General features: G+C 41.0%; 1 protein-coding gene across 3 annotated transcripts in view; it reads left to right on the top strand.

Moving 5' to 3' along the window:
• Positions 1 to 27,365, top strand: part of ERC2 (ELKS/RAB6-interacting/CAST family member 2) — an 872,358-nt gene that overhangs the window by 783,393 nt on the left and 61,600 nt on the right. For all 3 annotated transcript variants that reach the window (XM_061622017.1, XM_061622019.1, XM_061622018.1), the window contains one exon: positions 8,398 to 8,545. In XM_061622017.1, coding sequence (XP_061478001.1) covers positions 8,398 to 8,545 — 148 coding nt within the window. The remainder of the gene's footprint in view (positions 1 to 8,397; positions 8,546 to 27,365) is intronic.

The raw sequence follows: 27,365 nt of genomic DNA, 5'->3' as shown, positions 1-27,365 counted from the left end.
AGTGCTGAAGAGATTTTTATCAATGTGTGTTGAATATATTTTTCTTTTAATAGGTTTTCTCCTTTCCCTCCTATTTCATTGTTAAAATAAGTGTGTAGGCTGCCTCTACTGAGAGTTGATAGGTTCAGAAAATGTGTGAATTTCATAATCTTTTCTCAAATTTTCTGTAGAGTTCTTTTATTTGTGAGCAGAATTCTGGGTATGGGAGGGAAAGGAGTGGGAGTGCATTCATTTAGGATCCAGGTGAAAGGTTAGTTCTGTGAGAAGTTACCATTGCCACTTTGGAACTAAATAACCCCAACAAATAGGATTGCCAGGTCTCCGGTTTTCGCCGAGGAACTCGGTTTTTGGGGGGTCCTCTCTGGGTCTCCAGGTCAGTCACGTTAATCTCTATGTAGTTTACTTACAACATTTATATACCGCTTTATTGTAAAAATCCCCAAAGTGGATGATAGAACAAATTAAAACAATAAAATTATTGGTGAAAACAGTTAAAAACAGGTAATAAAAACATTCAAAATAATAAAACCAACAATGAGTTAAAAACAGATAAAAAACATAATAACTCCTACATGACGGGCAAGGCTTGCTGAAACAATGAATGTTTTTAGCAGGTGCCAAAATGAGTATAATGAAGGCTCTTGCCTAATGTCAATAGGCAGGGAGTTCCAAAGCATAGGTAGTGCCATACTAAAGGATTGATTTCTTACAAGAGCAGAACAAGTACTATGTTGTACCATAACATGGAAAACACACCTTGAACTTGGCCTGGTAGGAAATTGGCAACCAGTGCAGATTTCAGAGCAGAGATATTGTGCACTGATAGGGTCTCACTCATGTCAATAATCGTGCCGCAGCATTCTGCACTAACTGCAGCCACTGGGTCAAGTTGTGCTGCATGGGGATTTATGTGACCTTGGCTGAATGGCTGCCAAGCTTTTTTTAGTTTTGGTTAGGAACCCTGACTGGTTGTGGGATGCTGAGTTTTCTGTCTTAAACTAGGAATCTTGTTGTGGTTCATTTGGTATTGCATTTAGGAAATCATCACTCTTTTTTTTTCTTTTTCTGTTTGCATTTCATTTACCTCTGACCTTATTCCCTTACATTTATAGAAGCAACAACAGTGGCTCCATGTGCTCAGCTCAACCCCCTTAAATCCACTGATGATGCACCTTGTTATTCGCATGATGATTTGTTTCTTGCCCAATAGTGGTAAAAGAGAATTCACATACTGGGAGGTGTGGCTTCAGTTGCTGTTGTTCCCAAACTACTGCCTGTGAAGGTAGACCACACCATGTGTGTGTCAATCATCACTCACTGGAATTGGGCTGGCTGTCAAAGTGAGTTTATAGTTGCCCACAGAGTCGGCTGGAAAGAGTAGAGAATCTTCTTAACTCTTACTCATTTCTCAAACCTCTCTCTGCAATGAAGGATCAAGCCTGTAAAGAAGTTTGGAGTAGCCATGTTAAAAGGTAGGGGGAGGGCATTCCAGGTGGGGAGTTGCCAACCCTGCTTTGATACTGATATCATTACACATGATTCCTAGTCAAGCCTTACCAACAGCGCAGTCCTAACAATATCTACTCAGAAGAAGGTCCTGTTGAGTTCTATGGGATTTGTCCCTTAGTAAGTGTGTTTAGAATTGCAGCCTTTAGGGGTATCCTTTACTCCTGAATGCTTCCATCTAACATCTCCATAACACTAGGCTTTCTTCCTACAATGGCCTTCTGATGACTGGCCTAGTCTGAGGGCATTTAAACTTTTCTTGCCAGAAGCAAGTAGGCTAGATTAAATGTTTGTTTGTTTGTTTATATCCTGCCCTTCCTCCCAGTAGGATACCAGGGTGCCTGGGTAAATGTTCCTTACCCAGGCTCTCTAATCAGGTGAGAAGGAATGATCCCATCTGAAAAGTATCATAAAGGAAGAGGCCACACAGAGGATCTAACAATAACTAGAACTTTACTATAACTAATTATATACAGAGAACAAGGCCCACAGCATGGTGCTGCTTGTAAGGCAGGCCTGGAACTGAAACTGCCACAGCCTGGGGCTGACTCAGCAGTTCCTGATATGGCAAGCCTGGAGGGCCAGTACACTACCCCCCTACCCCCTAGCTCTCATAGTCCTGAAGATACTTGGGATGAGCCCTGGTGCATTGAAGCTGATAGTGCATCCCCTAGTTCCCCATTTGGCTCTGGTCCATGCTGGTCCACTTCAGGGTCCAGGCACAACTGCTCTTGTCCGGCATCAGGAGCAGCCACTGGCTCATTTTCTCTTCCCACTTGAGTATTTCCAGCACCCTCAGAGAGAACTGATGGAGCTGGGCTTCGTCCCCTCATCTGGTCCACATGTTCACGTAACACATGGCCATCTGGTGTTTGAGCCCTGTAGGACAATGGGCCCGTGGCTTGGGTCACAGTGGCAGGAATCCACATTTCACCAGCACTGTAGTTCCTGACATACACCGGGTCACCTGGGGTGAGCACCCGTGCAGGTTCTTGAACTACAACGGACTCCCTTGGCTGGTCCTCAGTCAAGTCAAGAAGCAACTGATCAAGCAGGTTCATTAGTTGTCTGTTCATTAATAGCTCAGCTGGGCTCCTTCCAGTTGTGGCACAAGGTGTGATGTGTTGTGTCAGGAGAAAACATGCAAGGCATTGGTTCCAGTCACCTTCTACGATCCATTTCAATGCATCTTTTGTTGTCCTGACCATCCTGTTGGCCTAGCCATTGGTTGCTGGATGAAAAGAGGCTAAGTGACATGCCGAATCAGTCCATTATCCAGGAATGTGCAGAATTCCACAGATGTGAACTGGGCCCCATTGTCTGAGACAATAGTGTTTGGCAACCCATGTGTCGTGAAAAGCCTGCGTAAGGTCTTGATAACAGTACAATATGTCATTGATGATACCGGAACCACTTCTAATGCATCTGAACTTCACAGACACCCTTTATTGGAACCTGATTTTCCTGGTAATCAGTAAGTTTGGAGTGGAAAGGGACAATTTGTGGGGACCCACAAGGAAATATATGCTGGTAGGTTTCTGATGAGATGATAGTATAACCTGAGCCTGAATCAACTTCCATGGTGCATAGAGTGCCCTGGATGGTGACTGTGACCTTCACCTTCCTCACATTGGTGGAGTACTGCAACCCTGGTTTGAGGTGGTTAATCACCTCCTCTGCATTTTCGTATGTGGAAAACTTCTGTACAGTGTGTGTGGTACTGCTTTGTGTCCTTGATGGTGTTTTCCTTTCCACTGCTGGGGGCAGCTGCTTACACTTTGGCTTGGCATACTCGCTCAATATGCCCAACTTTTTAACAATACCGACACTGTGCACCTCTGAAACGGCAGGCATGCCATTCATGGGATCCGCCACAGCTCTTACATTTCACTGGAGAAACTTGTCTGGATCTCAGAGGTCCTGCAGCACCTACTCTGGTTGGTGAACATTTGCACTGCAGCCTGTGGATCTCTAGAAATTGTTGATTTGAATCTTTAGCCAGCTGAGTTTTTGAACAGGGTGTCGAGCCCCAGGTCTTTCAGGGGAATCAAGGAAGGGGGCTGGAGGAGCTTCAGCCCCCTCAGCTAGAGCAGCAAGGGGCAGAGCCAGAGGAATTTGAGACTTTTGAGGACACTGGGGGAGGGAGTGTGCTTGACACTGTGCCAGTTCCCACGGACAGTCCTCCTGCTGAAGAAGACGCACCAACAGAACCATTGGGAGAATCTCTGGTGCGCGCACCAATTCCAACCCCCCTGGATCCCCCTCTTGACACTTTTCTTTGACAAGGGGTTGCCCTATCTGACAAGTTTGTTTTACTTTAAAGGGGTAGGGCCAAGAGGGAGAAGGGGTGTAATTTGAGGAGGAAAGGAAGGGGACAGGAGCCCACTAATACCCCATGCACAAGGGCACCCAGAAACCTGCAGTTGGCCCTGCATAGAACTCCCCACCTCTAGTCACTATTATAATGTCATGGAATTTACAACTAGGTTCTTTTGGAGGAGGCTTAATAACAAAGTCAAAGCCTGCTTTAAGGTTATTTATCCAATAAAGTGCTTTACTGGAGCCAAGTACACAACTCAACTCCTAAAATGGCGGTCAGGTACAGATATATATACATACTTCATAGCCATAGCAACAGTCTTATCCAATCATTCTATATCACTGCAATGCTTTGTCCTCATACTAGCTACACCCCTCTATGCATTCTTGCAAGACCGGTGTCTTTGCACCTGCAAAGTGCACTACCCTGTAGGTAAATTGCAGAATGAGAAGCACGCCTGGGGGAGGTATTGACCCCAAGAGTCAGTATGAGGGCATATGCAGGCCTGACAACGTATCTAGAGTTGTATTCAATTAAGTTCTACTCAGACTAGACTCACTGAAATTAATGAACCTGTGTCAGTCATCCCTATTAACTTCAATGGGTCTACTCTGAGTAGGATTAACATTTAATACTACCCCCTACTCTACATTTGGGAGAGAAAGATAGAGCATGTAGTTGCTTCACAGCTCCAGGTACTCTTGCATGTTAGCACATGTTTGCTATAATTTGTAGTCTGGCTTTCATTAAAGATATGGAACCAAGACCGATTTAATTACTCTAGGATAAAATATTCATCAAGTTGTTGTTCTTGTTACCATAGTTAAACCTTACGACATCACTTACAAAGGAGACATAGCCATTGTTATCTACTTGTGATGTTTCCCAAACACAGAACAATACTTTAAGTGTTTCACCTGGACTGAATCCTTTCTACAAATTATTTTGGCTTGTATCATAGTGATCAATAACTTATATTACATTACATTGTTTTTATATATCTGATACCATAAAACCTTTTACCTCAGATTATTGAAAAACTACCTTTTGATTAAGAAGTTTATTCTATGGTAATCAATAAAGGGGTGTCAAGTTGCCATAAAAATTTCCCTTTAATTCTTAAATAATATGTTAATTGTGCCGTTAAGACAAATTCCCAACCTTTTGCCATTCAGTCACTTATTGCTTGTATAATTTTAATTGCCACTTTCTTACATATAATACTTTTGCTGCTGTTATCATGTATGAGATTAATTCTTTGTGTTCCTGACTCACTAGGGGCGCAATCCCCTTAATGTATACACCAGGCCGAGGGGTATCAGGATGTGGTGTATGTCTGGGGGAGTAGGGAGGATGTTGGCACAGCTGGGCTACGCTGACAGAAATCCCCCTCCCAGGAGCAGCTGAGGCTGGCTCAAGGCCCTCAAAAAGGGCATTGAGGGGGGACAAGGAGAGGAGGATTTTCATTTCCTTCCACCAAGCCCTGCCAGTGCAGCAAGCATACTCCCCTCCCTGGGGCTCCTGAATCATGATAAGATTTTCTTTTCTTCTTTTTTGTTGTTGATAAGTTAACATTCCCATCACTGGCTGCCCGTTTGCTACCAGGCCAAGTTCAAGGTTCTAGTTTTGGTGTACAAAGCCCTATACAGCTCGGGACCAGAAAGACCATCTTACCCCATACCCAGTCAATCACTGAGCTCTGCAGGTTCGTTCTGCACAATATAGGAAACGGACCTTTAGTGTGGCGGCACCTCCCCTGTGGAATTCCCTCCCTTTGAATATTAGGCAGGCACCATCTCTGCTATCTTTTCGGCGCCTTTTGAAGACGTTCCTCTTTCAACAAGCCTTTTAGGTTGAGACCTATCCCAGTCTGCGTCTGTGTTAGAATTGCTTAATATGTTTTTAAATAATGTTTTTAACCCTTTTTTAAAGTTGTTTTTTAAAAATGTTTTTAATGCTGTTTTGTTTTAATGTATTTTAAGATCTGTTTTTATGATGTTTTAAAGTGTTTTTAGCACTTTGTTTGCTGCCGTGGGCTCCTGCTGGGAGGAAGGGCGGGATACAAATTAAATAATAAATAAATAAATAAATAAAAATATGTAATAGTAATCTCTCCGCTCTCCTTTACATTCCTAGCATTTACTTCAATAGTTACTATTTGTTCAATTTATATCATAGGGGTTACATACCATCTAATTATTATCTTATTGCAGTTTTCATATTCATGTTTAACTAGAATCTGTTTTTTACATAGTTTCCTCCATATTCCCATCAATATATTTCCTCGTATGTTCTGGGCTCACTGTGTCCATCTTTAACTTGTTTAGGTTCTGTATAATTTTTCAAAAGCAGATTATGTTTCTGATAATAAATTGTTTTTATCCTTTATGATTAGTTTTTTAAAATCTGGATAAAACCTCTGCTGAGCTTATGCTGGATCTAGGGATTCATGATTATACTCTACAGTGGTTTCACTCCTGTTTTAGTAACCTTTCCAAAACAATAGAAATGGATGACCTTTCGTCAGCCTAATGAAGACTTTTCTTTGGGGTCTACTGTATATTGCTATTTGACATTTGTATGTCCTGGGAGATATAATCTTATTTGTAGGTTTGGAGTTATAAACAGTATACTTCTGAGATGCAACTATACCCATAGTTTCTTACCAACCCAGGACCAGCAGTCTTGGTGTTTAACTAGTGCCTGAAAGTGGTAGCTGACTGGCTAAGGAGACATAAACTGTGGTCACATTGAGACTAGATGGAAGAGACATTAAGATATCCTGGTTCCCTTGAGCACATGTGAGAAAACTTTTGCCCTCCAGGTGTTGCTGAACTAAAACTCCCATCAGCCCCAGCAAGCATGGGCAGTGGCCAGGTATCAGCCACATCTGGAGGGACAAAGATTTCCTGCACTGGCCTAGAGGGAATAGGATTGCCCACCACTGATTGCATTAGCCATCTCTGTATGTTGAAGTTCCCAGTTTGAGTGATATCCCATTTTCAGTACTGCTCTTAAAATATCTTATGGCAGCTACCAGTTCTTTCTGTCAATTTCATCCAAGCCGATTTTATTTAGATATGGTGGAATGTCACAGAGCAAAGTCAATAAATTCTCTAAATTCTGACCATTTGACTGTCTAATATGTTCTTAGCTTTTACATAAAGCAAATGTGTGGTTCCATTATATACTAAAAAGTTGTATTATCATATGTTCAAACTGTACATACCTAAAATTGTTAGATTATATTTGAGCCTTTGATCTGTAAAATTGGTCAAAAAAACCTTGACACTTGAGATTTTTGGAACTTGCTTCCAAACATGTGAGAAATGGTACAATAACAGCTACTGTTAAGAGAATTTTGGCATTTCCTCTCCTGATAGTTATCGGTATCAGGAAACATAGAGATGTGCAAGAATTAAAAGTAATGTGATCTTTTTATAATCTTACAAGCTGAATCTTAAAAGTGCCTAAACTAGCTCATCCATCGCTAATTGCACTTCTGTGCTCAGTTACACAAGATAGAGGTTTTTTCATGTATTGTACCTTTGTATAAAATCCACTAGAGTATCAGTTAAACATCTGATGTGAATTCTTGAGTTTAGGTAGCACAGCATCCCTGTGCCAGCAGTAGAAAGAAGCTGATTAATATGCCCTTCTTTTTCTGATAGAGAAGTAGCACATAGGTCCTAAGGGGAGCAGTTATGTAGAATGGGGTTTGGAAAGATATTGAGTGATGAATATAACATGCATTCTCTGTTTCTAAAGGTAGTATTTCTGTCTTCTCCTGAATTCTATTATTATTATTATTATTATTATTATCGTCATCACTATTACTATTACTGCTGCTGCTACTGCAGCTTACTACAGCTACCATGATCTTACACATACAAGCTATTGCTGGGGCAGGGTATAGAAACGTGAAAAGAGACAACTAGAAGTTCTATTTCTGGGTTCTAATGCAGTTTTCTGAGATGCTTCATTGGTTGAACATATTCTCAGTTCTATGTACTGCACTGTTCTGAACATATGAAAATTTGCACTATTTGGACAATTTGAGCTCCTTAGATTTATGGAATACTCGCTGAAGTTCAAGCTCTTGACTGAATCAAACAGGTTCAAAACTGATCATAAGAAACTAATTTTGGTCTAGCTGGCATTGTGCTTTCTGCTGGACTCAAAGAGATTACATCTCATATGTGGGCTTACTATCATGGCCTCAGTTTACAGTGCAATCCAATGCATTTTTACACAGAAGTATGTTCCACTGTATTCAGTGGGGCTTACTTTCAGGTAAGTGTGCATCTAATGATATCTTATTCATGCCCCATAAGTTGTGCCTGATGTTCACTACCATTAATCTTAAAAATTAGCAAGGCACAGATCCATATATACAATTCTCCTTGGGGGGGATGCACTTGGGGTACATTGGATGCAGGCTAAGACTTGTCATGCACTCACGATGCCTGATATATGTTACTTCTTTTGCTTCAGAAGTACTAAAATAATTCAATTAAAAAGAAAAATGTTTCCCAAGTCTTTTTTTTTTTACTCTTTTTCAATCTTATCAGACAGGAAGCTTTACTTGCTGCCATCAGCGAAAAAGATGCAAATATTGCCTTGCTTGAACTGTCTGCTTCAAAGAAAAAGAAAACCCAAGAAGAAGTGATGGCTTTGAAACGAGAAAAAGACAGATTAGTCCATCAGTTAAAACAACAGGTTGGAAAATTCTCTTTTTTCTTATCATTCTTTCTGGGGATTTGCATTGTTTTCCCTGTTTTCTTCTAACTTTAAATTAAGTCTTTAAACCAAGCCTGCCTTCTAACAGCTGGAAATAAAGGTAGGATAAGGATACATGAGGACTTATTGCTGTTTAATTGGTGTATAGCATTTAGTTTCATGTTGGTTTTGCTTGTTGAATATATTCTGCAGTACCTGCCCTGTTTTCCCTTTTCCATCACGCCTACCACTTAACTGATTACACAACAGCAGACAGCATCGTACTGAGATATGTTCCTTCTCTTGAATCCTACTAACCCTCCATGTTTGATTCCTGTTTTGTATATTAAGAACATAAGAAGAACCTGCTGGATCAAGCCAGTGGCCCATCTAGTCCAGCATCCTGTTCTCACAGTGGCCTACCAGGTGCCTGGGGGAAGCCCGCAAGCAGGACCCGAGTGCAAGAACACTCTCCCCTCCTGAGGCTTCCGGCAACTGGTTTTCAGAAGCATGTTGCCTCTGACTAGGGTGGCACAGCACAGCCATCACGGCTAGTAGCCATTGATAGCCCTGTCCTCCATGAATTTGTCCAATCCTCTTCTAAAGCCATCCAAGCTGGTGGCCATTACTGCATCCTGTGGGAGCAAATTCCATAGCTTAACTATGCACTGAGTAAAGAAGTACTTCCTTTTGTCTGTCCTGAATCTTCCAACATTCAGCTTCTTTGAATGTCCACGAGTTCTAGTATTATGAGAGAGGGAGAAGAACTTTTCTCTATCCACTTTCTCAATGCCATGCATAATTTTATACACTTCTATCATGTCTCCTCTGACCCGCCTATTGCTGTATTACACCTGCTTCTTCAGATGCTGTTAGCTTTCTGCAAGGTTATCCGAAAGTTATAAATGGATCTCAGCAGAAACTGGTCTATAAATTGCTTCAGTGCTGATCTGCAGATTGTATGAATATTAGTTTATATGCTCTAGTATAGATGCTTTACTTGCAAGTAATTATTCAGTTACATTGCTTTTCAAATTTTTATTGATAAGAATACAGCCTATAATGCAATGTGAGGTCATGGTTAGAATGTTTTATTTGGACCAGGAAGATCCAAGTTTAAATCACCACTCAGCCAAGAAGTTCAATGGGTGACCTTGAGCCAGTTGCTATCTCTTAGCCTTACCTATCTTACAGAATTAATGTGAAGATAAAATAGATAGGCGCGCCTCCATGAATTCCTTGAAAGAAGGGTGGAATAAAAAATAGAATGAATGAGTGAATGAATGAATGAATGAATAAATATGCACATACAACACCCAACTGACTAATGTACATTAGCCAAATTTAAACTATCAAGTTTAAAATAATTAGGTTTGCTGTCTGTTCATTATGGAAAGAGGAAGTATAATCAGATAACCTAGATGCCTAAATAACCTGAAGCTGTGTTGTGTGTATTAAGAATGTATTGCCAACTCTTTCTCTCCTGTAGAAACTTGGGAAAAAAAGATGAGAAAAAGAGATGCTTTAGAATAAGTTGGATATTTTCTATTCTGTGACAGTATCAGCCTTGAGTTTTGTTACTGTTACTTGCAAAGTAGGAAAACATTACTAGACAAAGTCATACCAATCTGTCCCAACCCTCTGGAAGTTACCAGCTTGTTCTTCAGAACTCGGCCATTCACAGATGAGCATGCCATGTAACCATTGTTTTGGATCCCCCAAACATATCAATGTAATGATTCTCTTCCTTGAATCATGCATTGTATGATTCTGCAGCTTTCTAATTTCTGAGCAACAGAATGCAAAACTGCTGCTTCTTACCTTCCCTACTCTTCCTATAGTTCGGACCTCATGCACCTAATCATTATAACTTCTTCCCACAGGTCTATAGAAATAGGAAACGGCCTCAGAGCATGAACATATCCATTTGTGATGCTGACTTCATCACAGACAATGGTACCAAATACCTGGGTTCTAGTCATGATGTACGGATACCTCAGGTCAGTCAGCTGTGTAGGAGACATTTTGCCCAATTGTCATAAGCCCAGTAGATCCATAAACATCTGTATCCCTCTCTCTTATTTTTACAAATCGATTTCTAGATTGTCTTTGCTCACGGCTGAGTGGCATTGATTCAAACATTGATTTCTTTATTTATTTTGTAGGTAATAGCAGATAATTTCCGACTTACATCAGATAATTTCCCTCTTTTCTCATTTTGTTTCTCTCCTTAGAGACAAATACAGATAGATTTAAAAAGTCATTTCCCAGCATGCTATCACATTCTAGCATGAGCAAAAACAACACAAGAAGGGGCTAAACAGATAAATGGGTAAGATTTACTCTCATGCGAAGGTCACCAAGTAGTTTGCTCTCTCCCCAACATATCTTAGAGTGTGCCCCTTTAGTTCCTCTCATTTGACCCTGTAGGGCAGGGGTGGCGAACTGGATCCAACTGACAGGTGAAATCCTTATCTCTCAGGTCATAGTCAGGTTGCATACTACTTTACAGATACTACTGTAACAGCTGGATATTTCAGTGTTTTGGGGTAATATTGCTGAATTTATTTATTCTCATAGATGGTTTGTTGTGATTACTATTAAGATGGAATGGTGCATCTTTATTTAGAAGAAATAGAGGCTTTAAGGCTGTAATCCTGTATCCTCTTTCCTGGGAGTTAAACTCAACAGGATATACTTCTGAGAAGACATGTGCAGGGTTTTGCTGCAAATCACACTAAAGAGAAATTATAACAAGAAAAACTGGTCCTCCAAGCTCAGAAGGTGTTTAAGATGACAGTTATATATTCAAAATATCCTGGTTCCCTGCCCCCATGCCCTTATTTCTGTCCATTTTTAAAAATATCCCTATTGTGATAGAGGTAGCTGACCATAATAAATACGGAACTGAAACTACTATGAACCATTGGACATTTTAAAACGTATATACATGGTGGTCATATAAAAGAGAGGAAAATGTCAAACTAATGCAAAAACACTGCCCACCATGCCTCAATAAAAATATCTTCATCAGGGGCTACTAAATATGAAAAAATGTAAAATGAAACACAGATAAAAGTCATTTTAAAAATGTGTGTAGTATAATGAGGACTAACATGTTGCTGCTTGAATCATATCAATATTTATAAGCTACAGCCGGGATCCAATGAGCTATTTTAGGCACTTATTTGGCCATGTCTCGTGGGATTTTTGACTTTTTTCTTTGAACATTAGTTCTCCTTGCCCAGTATCTAAAATTGCCACTCTCCCATAACAAATTGCTTTTTAAAGCCATCCAAGTTTCAAAATTAGTATGCCATCTGTTACAGTATGTTGGGTTTCTTTTGGGATATATTGGCATAAAGGCCCTCCAAGTTTGCAGAACTAGGGCAGTTTTCGAGAAACTAGTATACATATTTGTCAAACACATAAGAACATAAGAAGAGCCTGCTGGATCAAGCCAATGGCCCATCTAGTCCAACATTCTCACAGTGGCCAATCAGATGCCTGTGGGAAGCCTGCAATCAGGACCTGCATGCAACAGCACTCTATCCTCCTGCAGTTTCCAGCAACTGGTATTCAGGGGCACACTGCTTCTGACAGTGGAGGTAGAACATAGCCAGCAGGGTTCATAGCCATTAATAGTATTTTCTATGAATTTGTCTAAAACTCTTTTAAAGCCATTTAACATCCTGGTGCATTCTTGCCCAGATGCATATGGGTATAGTGATTTTTTTAATTTTTATTTTTTTTAAAAACCTGGTAATTATTCCCTATAATCTCTAGGTATAGCTGAATTAATCAAGTCCCTTGTGGTCCTCATATAAGCAAAACTCCCAATAAGCTGGTTAAGTAAGGAATCCTAGGAAGGACTAGCACTTAGATACTGCAAATGGCTTAAGGGATTCCTTATCCATTGTGTTTAAAATTACAAAGATATATATAGTAAGTACCTAGAAACTACAGGCCAGAAAAAATAGCTATGATGAAACCTGGCATTTTATATGGAGAAACAGAGTGAATTGCTGAAGAATGGAAGGTCATTGTGTTTCATCCTCATCCTCACCCAACCTCTTCTCTGTCCACAGGGCCAGCGCCAGGCATGACTGGGCCCTTGGGCACCAGCCTGCCCCAGGCCCACAGCACCTGCCCACATGTGCCACCTACCTCTTCCGCTGGGGTGAATGCTGGCCACACTGCGCATGCCTGCCTGCCATGAACCAAGATGGTGGCAGGGGCATCAGCCCCTTGGGGAAGCCTTGGCCACCATCATGGTTAATGGTATGCATGCACACGCAGCATGGCCAGCATTCACCACAACAGGAGAGGTAGGTGGGGCATGCAGGTGGGTGTTGCGGGCCTGCACGGTTGTAGGGGGGGTTCCTGGGAGCTCTCTGCTATCCATGGCAGGGTCAGGAGGCAACAGTGCTGTGGACCACGGAACAGGAGTGCTACCCTCCCACCCTGAGGGACATTTCTGGGGCCCCTCAGCCAGGTCCAACCTGGCCTCTGGCACTGGCCCTGTCTATCCATTTACAAGTGATTTGGCCTTTACTCATAGAAAACCTATGGGACTATAAAGTGCAGAGAAACCCTGTATAAACCATAAAGGCAAGAAGCTCTGACTGTAGGTTATCTTATAAGCCTTGAAGACAACATTGTTTTCTATGGTATTTTTTCTGCATTATGTTTATGGGACATCGTATGGAGTTTTAAAAATTGGTCCTAAGGTTCACACAGTCAATACTATTAAACTTTGTGGATTAATCCAATATAACAAATTGTCTCACAGAGCTCTATTGTCATTGGGTTAATGCCAAGTGCACTGATTGCATCAGAATGTGTAATGCATCACAGACATATACTGAGACTGAATTGCCAAAACTCAAATATGTCCAGGTTTGCTTCAAACATAGATAACAATAAAACATTCTAAACAATTTGAAAGACTCCTCAAGCTTCCTACTTTAGGTAAAGCCTAATTGCTGTCGGTAATGTTTCCACACAACATTTTCAAAGAATGTTGAAGGTTAAACATTGGTTGGAACAGCTAAGAACTTTTATTATGTGAGGTATGAAAATAATGTGGCCAAGGTCTCAACAATTGATATATATGTGTGTGGAAGATAATTGTGCACACAGATGGAGTTTTCCTTTCACTTTTCCCTGCTGTCATTTCTGCTGCAATGAGACGTCCTTTCTTGGGGCTCCCCAAATCTGCTCTGGAGGGTTGAGGCAACCCCTAGAACACATTTGGGGGGGCATGCAGGGAACAGAGAGGGAGAGCAAGTTCCATTGCACAGTCAGACGTCTTTGCAGTAATCTGCCGTTCTTCAAAGGAGCTTCCTTTGGACTGCCTACCTCCATTTCATCCTCACAACAAACCTGTGAAGTAGTTTAGGCTGAGAAATAATGACTGGCCCAAGCTTCATTACTGTGCAGGGATTTTAACTTCAGTCACTCCTGTCCAATGGATACTCTGTCCACTAGGCAACATTGACTATCGGACATTGCAAAATAGGAAGCAGTATCTATCTATCAATCAATCAATCATCTAATTTGTGTCCTGTCCTTCCTCCTAAAGGAGTCTGGATGGCAAACAATATAAAGTTAAACCAGTACAATTTAAAATAAGAACATATTTGAAACAATTAAAAACATTTAAAAGCAATCACCAACCTTCTCAGTTATTAACTTCATGGTTACCATGGCCAGTATTTTTCACCGTCAAATGCCTGGGTAAACATGAATGTTTTTATATTTCTCCTGAAAAGCAATAATGAGGGAGACAGGTGCACATCAACAGGGAGGACATTCCACATATGGGGAACCACCTCTGAGAAGACACTGTCACTGATCAACCACCTGGGCATAGTGGGTTGTGGGATACGAGGCAGATGAAAAGATGGAGAAATAAACAGATGAAGCAGAGAAGCAGGTCATTTCATGCTGCAGATGTTACTTATTGTTTAGATATTGAAGAAAGATAATAGGATATAATGTAGTTACCAAGCAGATCCTAATCATGCTTAATCAGAAGGAAGTTCCACTTTATTCAGTGGGATTTACTTTTAGGAAAGTAAGCTTAGGCCGGAATTCGAATCTCCTTTGTGAAGGAGTAAGCACCACTGAACACAGTAGGACTTATTAAAGATGCTTAGGATTGTACTATAGAAATTTCAGCCTTATTGATATGAGGGGCTAAAAGGTGCTTGTGCAAAATCTCATTATTTACAGTTATTCAGATTAAATGAAATTCCGTAATAAAGACCTCTGCTTTTAGTCTAACTCTAGTTCCTGCATTGTGTTCACAAAACACTGGAATAACTGCAAAATGCTAAAATATCCTCAGAAGCATTCACTGGGGAATTCTAATAGACTTTAGTGTGTTTGGAGGACAGTTTTTAAAATGGCATCATTAAGACTCCTTAAATCTTGTGCCTGTCAGCTTTTGGTCTATTCCTTGAACCGATGGAAGAATATAATGAAGAAAGCAGAGACTCACCTTAGAGAATATGTCTGAAGAGAACAGATTGAAAGGGAACATGAATCACATATATTGTAGCTGTGCTTCAATAAAAGAGCTATTCTGAGAGTTTGGAGTCAAAGTCAAAACATGTCTTGAGCCTGGGCCCCACTGAATTGGTGTGGTTAATGTGTTGCGGTTTCATTGGCAAACATCCTATGTTCAGGTGCCCATTTGCATGTAGGTAGATGCAAAACAGCATTCTGGTGCAAAACTAAATGGAGCTCTTAAGTTCTCTTGATATCCGAAAAGATTTAGAAAATTTTGGCAATAAAATTTTGGGCAAAAGTGTGTGTGTATGTGTGTGTGCGCCTGTGCGTGCCAAAGGCAAAGAAACTAAAAACTGGACTGCCTTCAAGCCGATTCCGACTTATGGGCGACCCTATGAATAGGGTTTTCATGGTAAGCAGCATTCAGAGGGGGTTTACCATTGCCTGGCCCAAGGTCACCCAGTGAGCTCCATGGTTGTGTGGGGATTCGAACCCTGGTCTCCCAGGTTGTAGTCCAACACCTTAACCACTACACCACACTGGCTCTCTAAAGAAACTAAGACAGCTGCAAAACAACCTGCACATGTTTGAAATTCAAATTGTTTGGCAAGCCTACACTTCATTTTTAAGTATTTGATAGTCCTAATTTGTATTTAGGATTGTATATGTACCCATCAGAGCTATACTGAAACAAAATCAGTGGTTCATCAGCACTTGACCAAGTAATATTTCTAGTTAGAATTCCTTTTGATAATTCAAAGATAAATGCTTCTAGTGATATCTGTACAGTGATGTAATTCTCTTTGAATTTATTTGCCTGAAAGTTGTAATTAAACATTCTTGAAGGATTGTTAAGAGTTACTGGTGTGCTTCCCAAATGTTTTTTTTCACTATTGGGATGATCGGCCAAAAATGTAAATAGAATTGCCAAAAGCTGCTTGAGAGCATTTTACCCTAAAAATGTTCCAGTCACTCCAAGACCGCAAGTGTCCATAATATATCAGCCTGAGACAAAGCTAGTGTTTGGCAACCTTTGCTAACTCATTAGCTCACTACTTCACAGAAGTATTACGAATAAAAAATGTGACTTTGAAATCTTATGACAGTGGAAGTTCATAAAAAATAACAGAAAGCTGGCAATATCTTCTGTTTTGTTTGTCTTTTTTGGAAACTTATCCAAGAAACGTATCCAAAAGGAGCATGCACGCACGCACTCTGTGATGAATAGGCACAGAAATCTGAAATCTGTGAATTCTGAGAAAATCTATCATGGCATTTTGCCCTTTATTATTTAGTTATAATTCAGTTGTGCTTCATATATTCTTAGTGGAACAATAATTAATAATGAAATGGGACTGATAGTTGCACACATCAAACTGGCCAAACTAGAATTGGACTATATGAATGTACAAATGATTTGCCATCTTCTGTGTCGTTCTGAACGGTTTTATTAGGTCTAGGGATAATTCACAGAGAGCGTAAACTACTGTCATAAAGATAGAGAGAGAAAAATACAGAATTGGTCACACATTTATTAACAGCACCCTGGGCGACAATAGCAAATTTTGGAAGACATTTAATCTTCAAAATTTGGATTACTGGTATTTGAAATTCTGGCAAATAGCCCTTTTTTGGGGGAAAAAACCCTCATAAATTAAAAGTATCCAAAGGACCCACCACTCAAGACCAATTTTTAGCAATATGGTTTGACTTTATTTCCTACACAAAGGAAGAGGCACACGGGTATTGAGTTTCCCCAGTCTATGCTGAAGTTTGGTGAGGACAAAAATACTTTATATTTGTCCTTAGACCTCATAGATACTCTGAAATTTATTTGGAAATGATTTGTGCATGTTACGATGCTTTTGTTTGTTGATTTGATTTTTGGTTTTGGCTTTTATGTTTAAAATATTGTTTTGTTAATTTCTGTAGAGGAACATTATTATTATGCATTAAGTGTAACACAATTGAGGATTGAAATTACTTTTTAAAAAATTACCAGTCCAACATTGTCACAATCCCTGCTCAACCAGCAGCAAAAGCAACATCACAATTGCCAAAGAAATAAGAGACAACACCCTTAAACACTGGTAGCTGAGGCTGAGTGTGGGAGGCCAGTAGTGGTAGCTGGTGCCCATCAAGACTGGTAGGGCAGAATGCAGGGAGCCCAAACAGTAGTAGCCAGAGCCAATGACAGGTGAAGCCAACTATTTTGTTCTCATCCTCCTCCCTGCTGAGTTCCACAAGGGCAACACTGAGACTAAGGAAGAGGAAGCTGACAGCCAGGGCCACCCCCTGCACTGGATGTAAATAAGAAGGCACGCAGGTGGAGGCTAAATGATGAAATATTGAGGTTGGTGGAGCACTGCCCTACTTGTCCTAATGGATGAGCCTCCAGTGGAGGCCAGGGTTAGGGTTGTCAGGTCAAAAGCATCCCAAATCCTGAGATTTTGGGGGCATGCCTGAGTGATGTCATGGGGTGGGCCCAAGTAATATCACGGGTGGACCGGTGTGATGTCATTAACCATGATACATTAAGCATCAACCACAGTTGCTTGGTGCATACAATTCAAACAAAAACATTTCTCTGATTGGAAATTAAGATAGAAAGCTAGCCAGGGTGGTCTCGGGGTTGGTGTTGGAGTCCCCACGGCTTGTGGTATTGGGTGACTTCAACATCCATGTTGAGACCACTCTGTCGGGAGTGGCTCAGGACTTCATGGCCTCCATGACAACCATGGGTCTGTCCCAAGTATTATCTGGCCCCACTCATGCCGCTGGCCACACTTTGGACCTTGTTTTCTGTGCGGGTTGGGATGATGGTGATCTTGGTGTGGAGGAACTGTCTGTAGTACCGTTGTCATGGACAGATCACTACCTGGTTGGGTTTAGACTCACTGGGACTCAGAACCTCTGCAGGGGTGGGGGACCGATTAGGATGGTCCGCCCCAGGAGACTGATGGATCCGGATGGTTTCCTGATGGCTCTTGGGGATTTTCCTGTCACCTCGGCAGGCGATTCTGTCGAAGCCCTGGTTGACCTCTGGAATGGGGAAATGGCCAGGGCGGTGGACACGATCACCCCGGAGCGTCCCCTCTCACGGAGTGGAGACAAACCAGCTGCTTGGTTTACCAGGGAGCTGGTGGCAACAAAACGTGCCAATGTGAAAGCTCTGCGATGTTTTTGCACTAAGTGTAAAAAAATAATTTGCAGGTTTATTGAAATGTAGCGCTCTATCCATTGAGGCATAGTTAGAGGACAAGCCCAAGTCTTGTTAGCGCTCGATATCAGCAGTGCGTTGCCTAAATGTTGACCAAGCCATATCATATCCTTGGGAAATAAGGTAGCCCAGGGAAAGACCATATCGCTGGAGCTTTTGAGGCAAGGTTTGTTTCCATAATTACTGGAACTTGTCCTGTAATGTTAGTGGGGCCAAACCAGTCGGAAAAAAGATTAGTTTCAGCCAGAATTTGAAGATAGCGAGCCAAACCCTGGTTTCGACCTTTTGCAGGCCAGCCTCTAATCGTAAGACAACATTTGGGACACAATGAGGTACTTGGAAGACAGCCCTCAAAAATTTGGATTGTACTACTTCCAGAGGTGTGAAACTGGGATAGGGTAAAAATAAAAAATTAAGGTGAATGTAGCAGTATAAATCCTGAAAATATTTATTATAATAAGGTAAAATAAACCAAAAATGCATCAATATAACAGAATATATCTAAATTCAAACATAAAGATTTTTTTACAAAAATATATGTCAAGAACAATATATAATTATGAATATTGTTTCTGATATGGAACAAGATTGGTAGGAGAAATCAAATTCTAATGTGGTGAGGATGTTTTCAAGATGGTCCAGCCAGACGCGTTTTGACACAAAATGTCTTTTTCAATGGCTATAAAACTGGCTCACAACATGAATCAAATATAATTCAGTATCCAATGAATGATTGCAATTAATGCTTTTAACACATTGTCCTTGTCCACAAATTTTTTTACTGAATTATATTTGATAATACCTTTGGTATTCATTAAGGTTCCATCCTACTTGTTTTGTTTACAAACTGGGATAGGGGCCAAGTTGTGCTCCATATAGAAGCTGCATTAAAGACTTAGTCTTGGACAGCTTTATTGCCGCTGGTACGTAATGGCCACCTCTGGTGCAGATAAAGTTTAATATGGCAGAAGCACTCCTTTGGGCTGACTGGGCAACATACTCTGCTTGGGCCTTCTGGCTGCCATTTGCCTGAAAAACAACACCCAGATACTTGAAAGTCTTTATCTGTTCAATCTTGTGTCCACTTATAGACCATTTGTACATCCTCTGTCTTTTAGCGAAGGCCATGACCTTTGTTTTTTGATAGTTTATTTGTAGTTGTTCATCATGGCAGTATTGCGCAAGGACACGCAAGGCTCTCTTCAGTCCTATGGGTGACTGGGACAAAATCATCAGCATATAGCAGCACTGATAGGTGCCTGTGGACTAGCTTTGGAGGATGTATATTTAGGCAATCAAGTGCTGTAGGCAGTGAGTTTATATAAAAATTAAACAGCAGTGGGGCTAGTATGCATACTCCTTTAGAGGTTGGAACAGGGCTTGAAAGGAGGCCGTCTGGATTGCACCTAATTCTTAAGGAGGTGTTTTCATGTAGTTTGTACATGAGGAGTAGCAAGCGACAGTCCACGGTAGAGGCCTCAAGTTTTTGCCAGAGTTTGTTTCGGGAGATAGAATCAAAGGCAGATTTGAGGTTAACGAAGGCAGCAAACAGATATGTTTTCGGTTTGCTGCTATATTTCTCCACTAGGTGCTGCAAAATTAGTGCCTGGTCCATTGTGGATTTTGTTTAGGCAAGCCTACCCAGGCATGTAGAAGCTATTATGTTGTTATCTGTTTTTAACTCATTGTTGGTTTTATTATATTGCATATTTTTAAATACCTGTCTTTAACTGTTTTTGCCAATAATTCTATTGTTTTAACTCTTTCTGTAAACTAATTTGAGGGTATTTTTTACAATAGAGTATATAAATGTTGTAAATAAAATACATAAATAAATTTCAGAGTCACTGTGGCTCTTGGGTCTCTTTCTACTTTTAGAAACAAAGGAATCTGCCTTATACCAATTCAGGCCATTTAGTACCATCTAGCTCAGTACTGATGACATGGCTCTCCAGGATTCCAGGCAGTAGTCTTTTCCAGATGTTTAATGTTGGACCTTTGTATGCAAAGCTTATGCCCTACCACTGAGCTACAACCCTTCTCCTGTTTAAAAAAGTATCTTTTAAAATTGTTCTTTTCAATTCACTAATGAATGCACATCATACCTAGTGCAGATCCACACCATTCATTTAAAGCACATACAATACGTATTAGAAACACACGAATCACACCACAGAATCACACCTTAACTGTAGTTTTTTAAGGGTGGTGGGAAATATAGCTGTGAGGAAGAAACTACACGTCCCAGGATTCTTTAGGGGAAGTCATGTGCTTTAAATGCAAGTTGGATGTGTTTTAAATGTATTATGTGGATCTACTTAATAAACTTTGCCTGCATGTAAATTGTTTTAATTAATCTTTTAAAATAGAAATGAGCTATAAAGTTTACTGGGTGACCATGGGCTACTCATCATATCTCAGCCTAATCTGCCCCTCAGGTAAAAACAATAGAGGGGAACCATAACCACCCCAAGGAACAAGGGCATACTTAAAGTGTAGAGTAAATAATGACGTACAACCATAGTGTGAAATTGGATACTTATCGGGACATAGTATGAAGAAATATTTATATAAGCATGACTATCAAATATAAAGATATTTATAGTGCAATCCTATGTTTGTTTACTCAGAAGCAAGTCCCAATGTATTCAATGGGGCTTACTCAAACAGGGAAGCGTGCACAGAACTGCAACCTCAAGTGAGAAGGAACTTCATTCACTAATCCCAAAATTCCGAATTATGCCACTTTGACCTGTTTTGCAACTGTTTATACTTGTTTTTATGGTTATTTGCTTTTAAAGGAATTTATTTCTTGTTGTGAGCTGCCTTGGATTCCAGTCACCAACCCTTCCTCACAGGGTTGTCGGGAAGACTCCATACACACACACACACACTGCCAATGTAAAAATACATACAACCCATATAACAGTTTATTGTCAAAACCCGTTGATCATTGTAGAACATTGTTTTAAAAAAATAAAATCAGTATTAGTTTCCTACATAACAAAAGCAGTGATACCTATGTAAACCCTGCCTAATTGCTTTAAAAATAGGATTGGAGGGGGAGAGACAGATTTACAACACAAAGACAATTCTTTGCTATGTTCACTCAAAAGTCCCATCAATTTACAACACAATCCTAACCATGTCTACTCAAAAGTAAGTCCTATTGAATTCAATGAGGTTTACTCTGGGTATGTGGGATTAGCATCATAGATTTTCTCCCAGTAAAGCGAGTACTGTCTTAAAGCTTCATATTGGGAAGGTTGTCAAAACAGTGCCCTCTTCAACAGCCCAGGAAAATTTAATCATGTTTGACTCCTGCACACAAGAGAGAAAAAGACTGAAAGCTATATACTTACTCAATTTATGAGATTTTCAGAAAAGCAGGAAAAAACAAGTTTTCTGACTTGCAAAGGGCTCTAGTTACTGCCTTGTCAATCACAGCCCTGACTTCACTTGCTTACAAACCTGAAAGGGTGGGATTAGAGCAGCCAGCTATGAGCTCATTTAACTGGAGTTGGAGGGGGGCAGCTGATGTTTGGTATATATCTCTTGAACCAGACCACCTAGAAACTTAATTTAAAAAAGAAATGAAAGCTGAGAGTCCAGAGATTAAGGTGACACCCAGAGACCCAGAGAGCACCCCAAAAATCCTGAGTCTCCAGGCAAAAACCGGAGACCTGACAACCCTAGCCAGAGTATATCAACCCTGAATGTGAGCCTGCCAGTTGCTGAAGCAACATATATCTCTTAGCTTCTTGACGCTGGGCTCCTTGACTTACCTTGCATTGATCAGAGTTTGTTACTGAACTCTGGACTGTTTTACCTTCTGTTGTTGCCCTAGAACACATTTTGACCCTTGTCTGAATTTGACTTCACATGCTTGTCTTCCCCTACCATTCTCTGGAACTCTTGTCTGAGAGACCTACTCTCCTTGGACTATTTAGGCTTGTGGCCTATACATAGACAATGCCTGCCAGAACAGGATAGTAGCCAAACTCAAGACATTTGGCTGAGAAAATGTCCACCGTTGTACTTGGAGGCAGCAGGCTAGCTTAGAGAATGGAGTGTAGGCTGCATGGTACACTTAGCTCAGTTTTTCAACTTCTTTCCACTGCCCTCTACCCTCCCCCCACCCAGCATTTGTTGCCCAAGGTGCTCACCTCACTCTGCCTAATGTTAGGGTCAACCCTATTTCTGTAATCTCCTCCCCTTGCCCCCCTTTCTTCCCTCCTATTGCAAAGATCCTGGCTTGAGTTAAGCCGAAGTTCCCTGTTACATCTGAACTGGCTTCGTGTATTAATAATAATAATAATAATAATAATAATAATAAATTTAATTTTTGTGTCGCCTATCTGGCCGAAGCCACTCTAGGCGACGTACATATTAAAATTCAGTAAAATACAATTACAGAATAAAATACAATGCAGTCAACAATAATGCAGGCATAAAACTATGTAGGGCAATCAGTAAACAATTTTCACAGAAACAGTAAACAATCACAGAGAAATTAGCCCACCCCGGAGATCCCAAAGGCCTGTCCAAAGAGCCAAGTTTTTAAGGCTCGGCGAAATGTATCCAGGGAAGGGGCATGGCGAAGATCAAATGGGAGAGAGTTCCAGAGAGTGGGGGCCGCCACTGAAAATGCCCTCTCTCTAGTCCCCACCAACCTAGCTGTTTTCGTTGGTGGGACTGAGAGAAGGCCCTGCGTGGCTGATCTAGTCGGGCGGCTTAATTTGTGGTACTGGAGGTGCTCCTTCAGGTAAACTGGGCCGAGACCGTATAGGGATTTAAAGGTTAACACCAATACCTTGAATTGGGCCCGGAAAACAACTGGAAGCCAGTGTAGATGAAATAACACTGGTGTGATGTGATCGCGGTGGCAGCTGTTTGTAAGCAACTGAGCCGCCGCATTCTGCACCAGTTGTAGTTTCCGGACCGTTTTCAAGGGTAACCCCACGTAGAGCGCATTGCAGTAGTCTAATCGAGAGGTGACCAGGGCATGTACTACCAGTGGGAGCTGATGAATAGGGAGGTAGGGTTGCAGCCTCCGTATGAGGTGTAGCTGATACCAAGCTGCCAGGCTCACTGCCGAAATCTGCGCCTCCATGGACAGCTTGGAATCAAGAACAACCCAGAGGCTGCGGACCTGATCCTTCAGGGGTAAACTCACCCCATTAAGCCTCAGGTCAACAACACCCAACCTTCCCCTGTCACCCACAAGCAGCACCTCGGTCTTATCAGGATTGAGCTTCAGCCTGTTCTTTCCCATCCACCCACTCACGGATTCCAGGCACTTGGACAAGGTCTCCACAGCCAACTCCGGTGAGGATTTAAAAGAGAGGTAGAGCTGCGTGTCATCAGCATATTGGTGACACCGCAGCCCAGAACTCCTGATGATAGCTCCCAGCGGTTTTATATGGATGTTAAATAGCATGGGAGAGAGGATAGAACCCTGTGGCACTCCATAAGTGAGGGGCCAAGGGTCTGAAACCTCATCTCCCAATGCTACCTGTTGATGCCTGTCAGAGAGAAAGGAACGGAACCACTGTAATACAGTGCCTCCTATTCCCTTTTTTTTTTTTTTTCAATAATTTTTATTCAGATTTTCATAAAACATACAAAACAAAATCATAAAACATTCAAAGACAAAAAACAAAATCAAAAATAGTTAAACAAAAAGAAAAAAAGAGAAAAAAAAAAACAAAAATAAAAAATAAAGAGTAAAATATTGACTTCCCATTTGTCAAAGATCAAATCAGTTATAAGTCTATAATATATAACAATCCTGTCTCTTAAGTCATATTATAAAATCACTTTCCTCCAGTAGTTATCTTACTTAATCATCAAATCTCATAAACATTACTTTATTCTTTCCACAAAAAGTCAAAGAGAGGTTTCAATTCTTTAAGAAATATATCTATCAATTTTTTTTCCAGATAAGCATATCGATTAATCCATCTCATTACTAATTATGATAATCTTATTGTCATAACCATAGTCAAAATAAACATTTCAATTAATCCATCACATCAGAATCTGTTAGGTTCAGTAATTTCAGTAGCCATTGTTCTATTATCTCTATTAGTTCCATTTTCCATCTTCCATCTTCAGTAGTCTTGTTAAGTCCAGTAATTTCAATATCCAATCTTCCATTATCAGTATTCCATAATAATCTTGCTGTCAAAGCCATAGTCATATAGTAAGAGTCTGATGGGAATTACCTCTATCCCAAATATTTTCTTGCCATCCATTCTGAATAGGTTGCTGAAATACTGCTGTAAAATCATATCTCTGTTCTTTTTTTCAAAATACACTGGGTCATCTCTTAAAAGTTTTTCCATTGTCACATGGCTGCAGTTAATTCCATAGATTTTCTCTATATTGGGCTCCATCACATCATTCCAGTCCAAAAGATAATCCATGCCATTGATAACTTTATCTCTAGAATCTTCATTAATTTCTTCAGAGATAACATTGAGTTCCAAACAATAGATTTTATTTCTAAAGTCCATAGACTCCAAATCTTGTTCCTGTTCCACGTTTGTTCCAATCTCCGGGATCTCCTCTCTCACAGGGACCCCTATTCCAGTCTCCAGGGTCTCCTCTCTCACAGGGACCCCTGTTCCAATCTCCGGGGTCTCCTCTCTCACAGGGACCCCTTCCAGGGTCACCTCTCTCACAGGGACCCTTATATCTTTAATCTCCTGCTTCATTTTACTCAATTCAATTTTCGTTATCTCAATCTCATCCATTATTTTCTGAAACATAGTTATTTCCAGATTCTCAGCCACTTTCTTAATTGCCATTTTAAAAGAAAAATATAGGAAAACCACTTCTTATTTCAGCAACAATTGGGTTAATACTCCAAACTTGGTGACATCACAGTATAAACAAAGCAGACAGCCTTATCTCTCCAATAGTTAAGTAAACAAAATGCAGTTCCCAGGATCGAAACAATTAATGGCAATCGTCAAAAAACAGATTCGTCAAAATAAAATAGACCAAAAAGAGAGTAGTCTCAAAACAGTATAATATTTTTCAAAATAAAAATCTGGAATAGAAATCCCTCTTCTGTGTATATCTTTAGAATGCAAATCCAGGACAGCTTTTTGCAACAAAAACAGAGATAAGCTATTAATTAGTGCGTAGCAGAGAGAAGTTACGGCTCCCCAGTGAGATGTCAAAAACCGATCAATCTGGCAAATCTCTTTTAAACAGCAACAATTTAAGTCAAGTAAAAGAAAAATATAGAAAGAAGGGTGCTTGCCTGTTAGTGCGTTCTCTCTTAGAAGATAAGATGAACGTTCGCTTTAACAGATAGAGCTTGCTGTTGAAAATCCGTCCCACCTTCGTCGGCTGGACCTCGTCCCATAAATTAATGAGATCTGGTCGTCCCAACAAAAATAGGCTTTGAGGTTAATCTCTTCGTTTCTCCCTACCCGGGAGAAGTTTAATCAGTCAAAAAAAAAAGAAAAAACTGACTGATATATCTGAATAAGCTTCTTTTGAGGCAGGAGCCCGTCTCAAAAGCAGGCACAGGCTAAGTCACCCTTCCCGGAAGTCAGTGCCTCCTATTCCCAATCCTTCCAGGCGATCTAACAGGATACCGTGGTCGACGGTATCAAAAGCCGCTGAGAGATCCAGGAGGACAAGAAAGGTGAATTCTCCCCTGTCTAATGCCCACCTCATATCATCCACCAGAGCGACCAAGGCTGTTTCAGTACTATGTCCAGTCCTGAAACCCGATTGGTATGGATCCAAATAATCCGTTTCATCCAAGTGTGCTGACAACTGGCTAGCCACCACTCGCTCAATGATCTTGCCCAAAAATGGCAAATTCGAAATGGGGCAAAAGTTGTTCAAGACTTGGGGATCCAAGGAGGGTTTTTTCAAAATGGGTTATAATTGCCTCCTTGAGGGCCGGTGGCAGTACACCCTCTTTCAAGGATGCGTTTACCACCGCCCTGATCCCTTCACCCAATTTCTCCTTGCAATTCATAAGGAACCATGATGGGCAAGGATCAGTCAGACAGGTGGTAGGCTTCACCGTTGAAAGTACCTTGTCCACATCCTCAGAAGGAAGAGGCCGAAACCGATCCCACTGAACCGGATTGCAACTGGTCAACTCTGGATCTTCTACTGCATCCACAGCGTACAGAATCAAGTTCTTCAGGTGTTCGATTTTATCAGCAAAGTGCCTTGCCAATTTGTCACAGGAAGCCTTTGAGTGCTCCAAGGGTTCCTGAGCAACTGGACCGACCAGGCTTCAGACCACTTGGAACAGCTTCCTGGGACAGCACTCTGCAGATGCAATAGAGGCAGCAAAGAAATCCTTCTTTGTTGCCTTTATTGCCACCTGGTAGGCAGCTATTGCTGCTCTAACCTGTGTCCGAACATCTTCAGAGTGGGATTTCCGCCACAGGCGTTCTAGTCGTCTTACCTCCTGTCTCAGACTTCGCAACTGGGGTGTGTACCACGGTGCGGTCTGAGTTCTGTTCAGGGGGAGAGGATGTTTCAGAGCCACCCGGTCTAATGCCCTGGTGATTTCCTCATTCCACTCCATCACCAGGGTTTCGACCGGGCGACCTTCAGCAGGTTCCAGTTCCCCCAGCGCAGTCAGGAATCCATCCAGATCCATCGGGCGCCTGGGGCGGACCATTCTAATAGGTCCTTTACCCCTGCAGAGGGTGTGTGGCAACGAGAGGTCAAGGTTCACCAGATAGTGATCTGACCATGACATGGGGGTATTGATATTAATGGGAGAAGTTTAAGCATGTGGTTAATGTATGCCAATTGGGATGAATTGGATATAAAAGTGTTTAGCTGTGACTGGATCATGCTGAGTCTCAGTGCTCTAGAGATCACAAATTCTTTTACAAGGTTCAAACAGTGTTACATACCTGGAAGTATACCAATATTTGGTATACGTTTTGGTTTGTAAATGTTCGAAATGCACACTTCCATACTTTGATAAATCCCCTGGTTTTTACTTTAGAAAAGCATTTGATGTCATACATAGACTGATATGAAAAAATTGATATTACACATATCACTGTTTAACAATCATGTAAAATTGGG

Source organism: Rhineura floridana, chromosome 3 (genome assembly GCF_030035675.1).
Source record: "Rhineura floridana isolate rRhiFlo1 chromosome 3, rRhiFlo1.hap2, whole genome shotgun sequence".
In the NCBI taxonomy this organism is placed as follows: Eukaryota; Metazoa; Chordata; class Lepidosauria; order Squamata; family Rhineuridae; genus Rhineura; species Rhineura floridana.
This window is presented reverse-complemented; position numbering and strand designations above follow the sequence as displayed.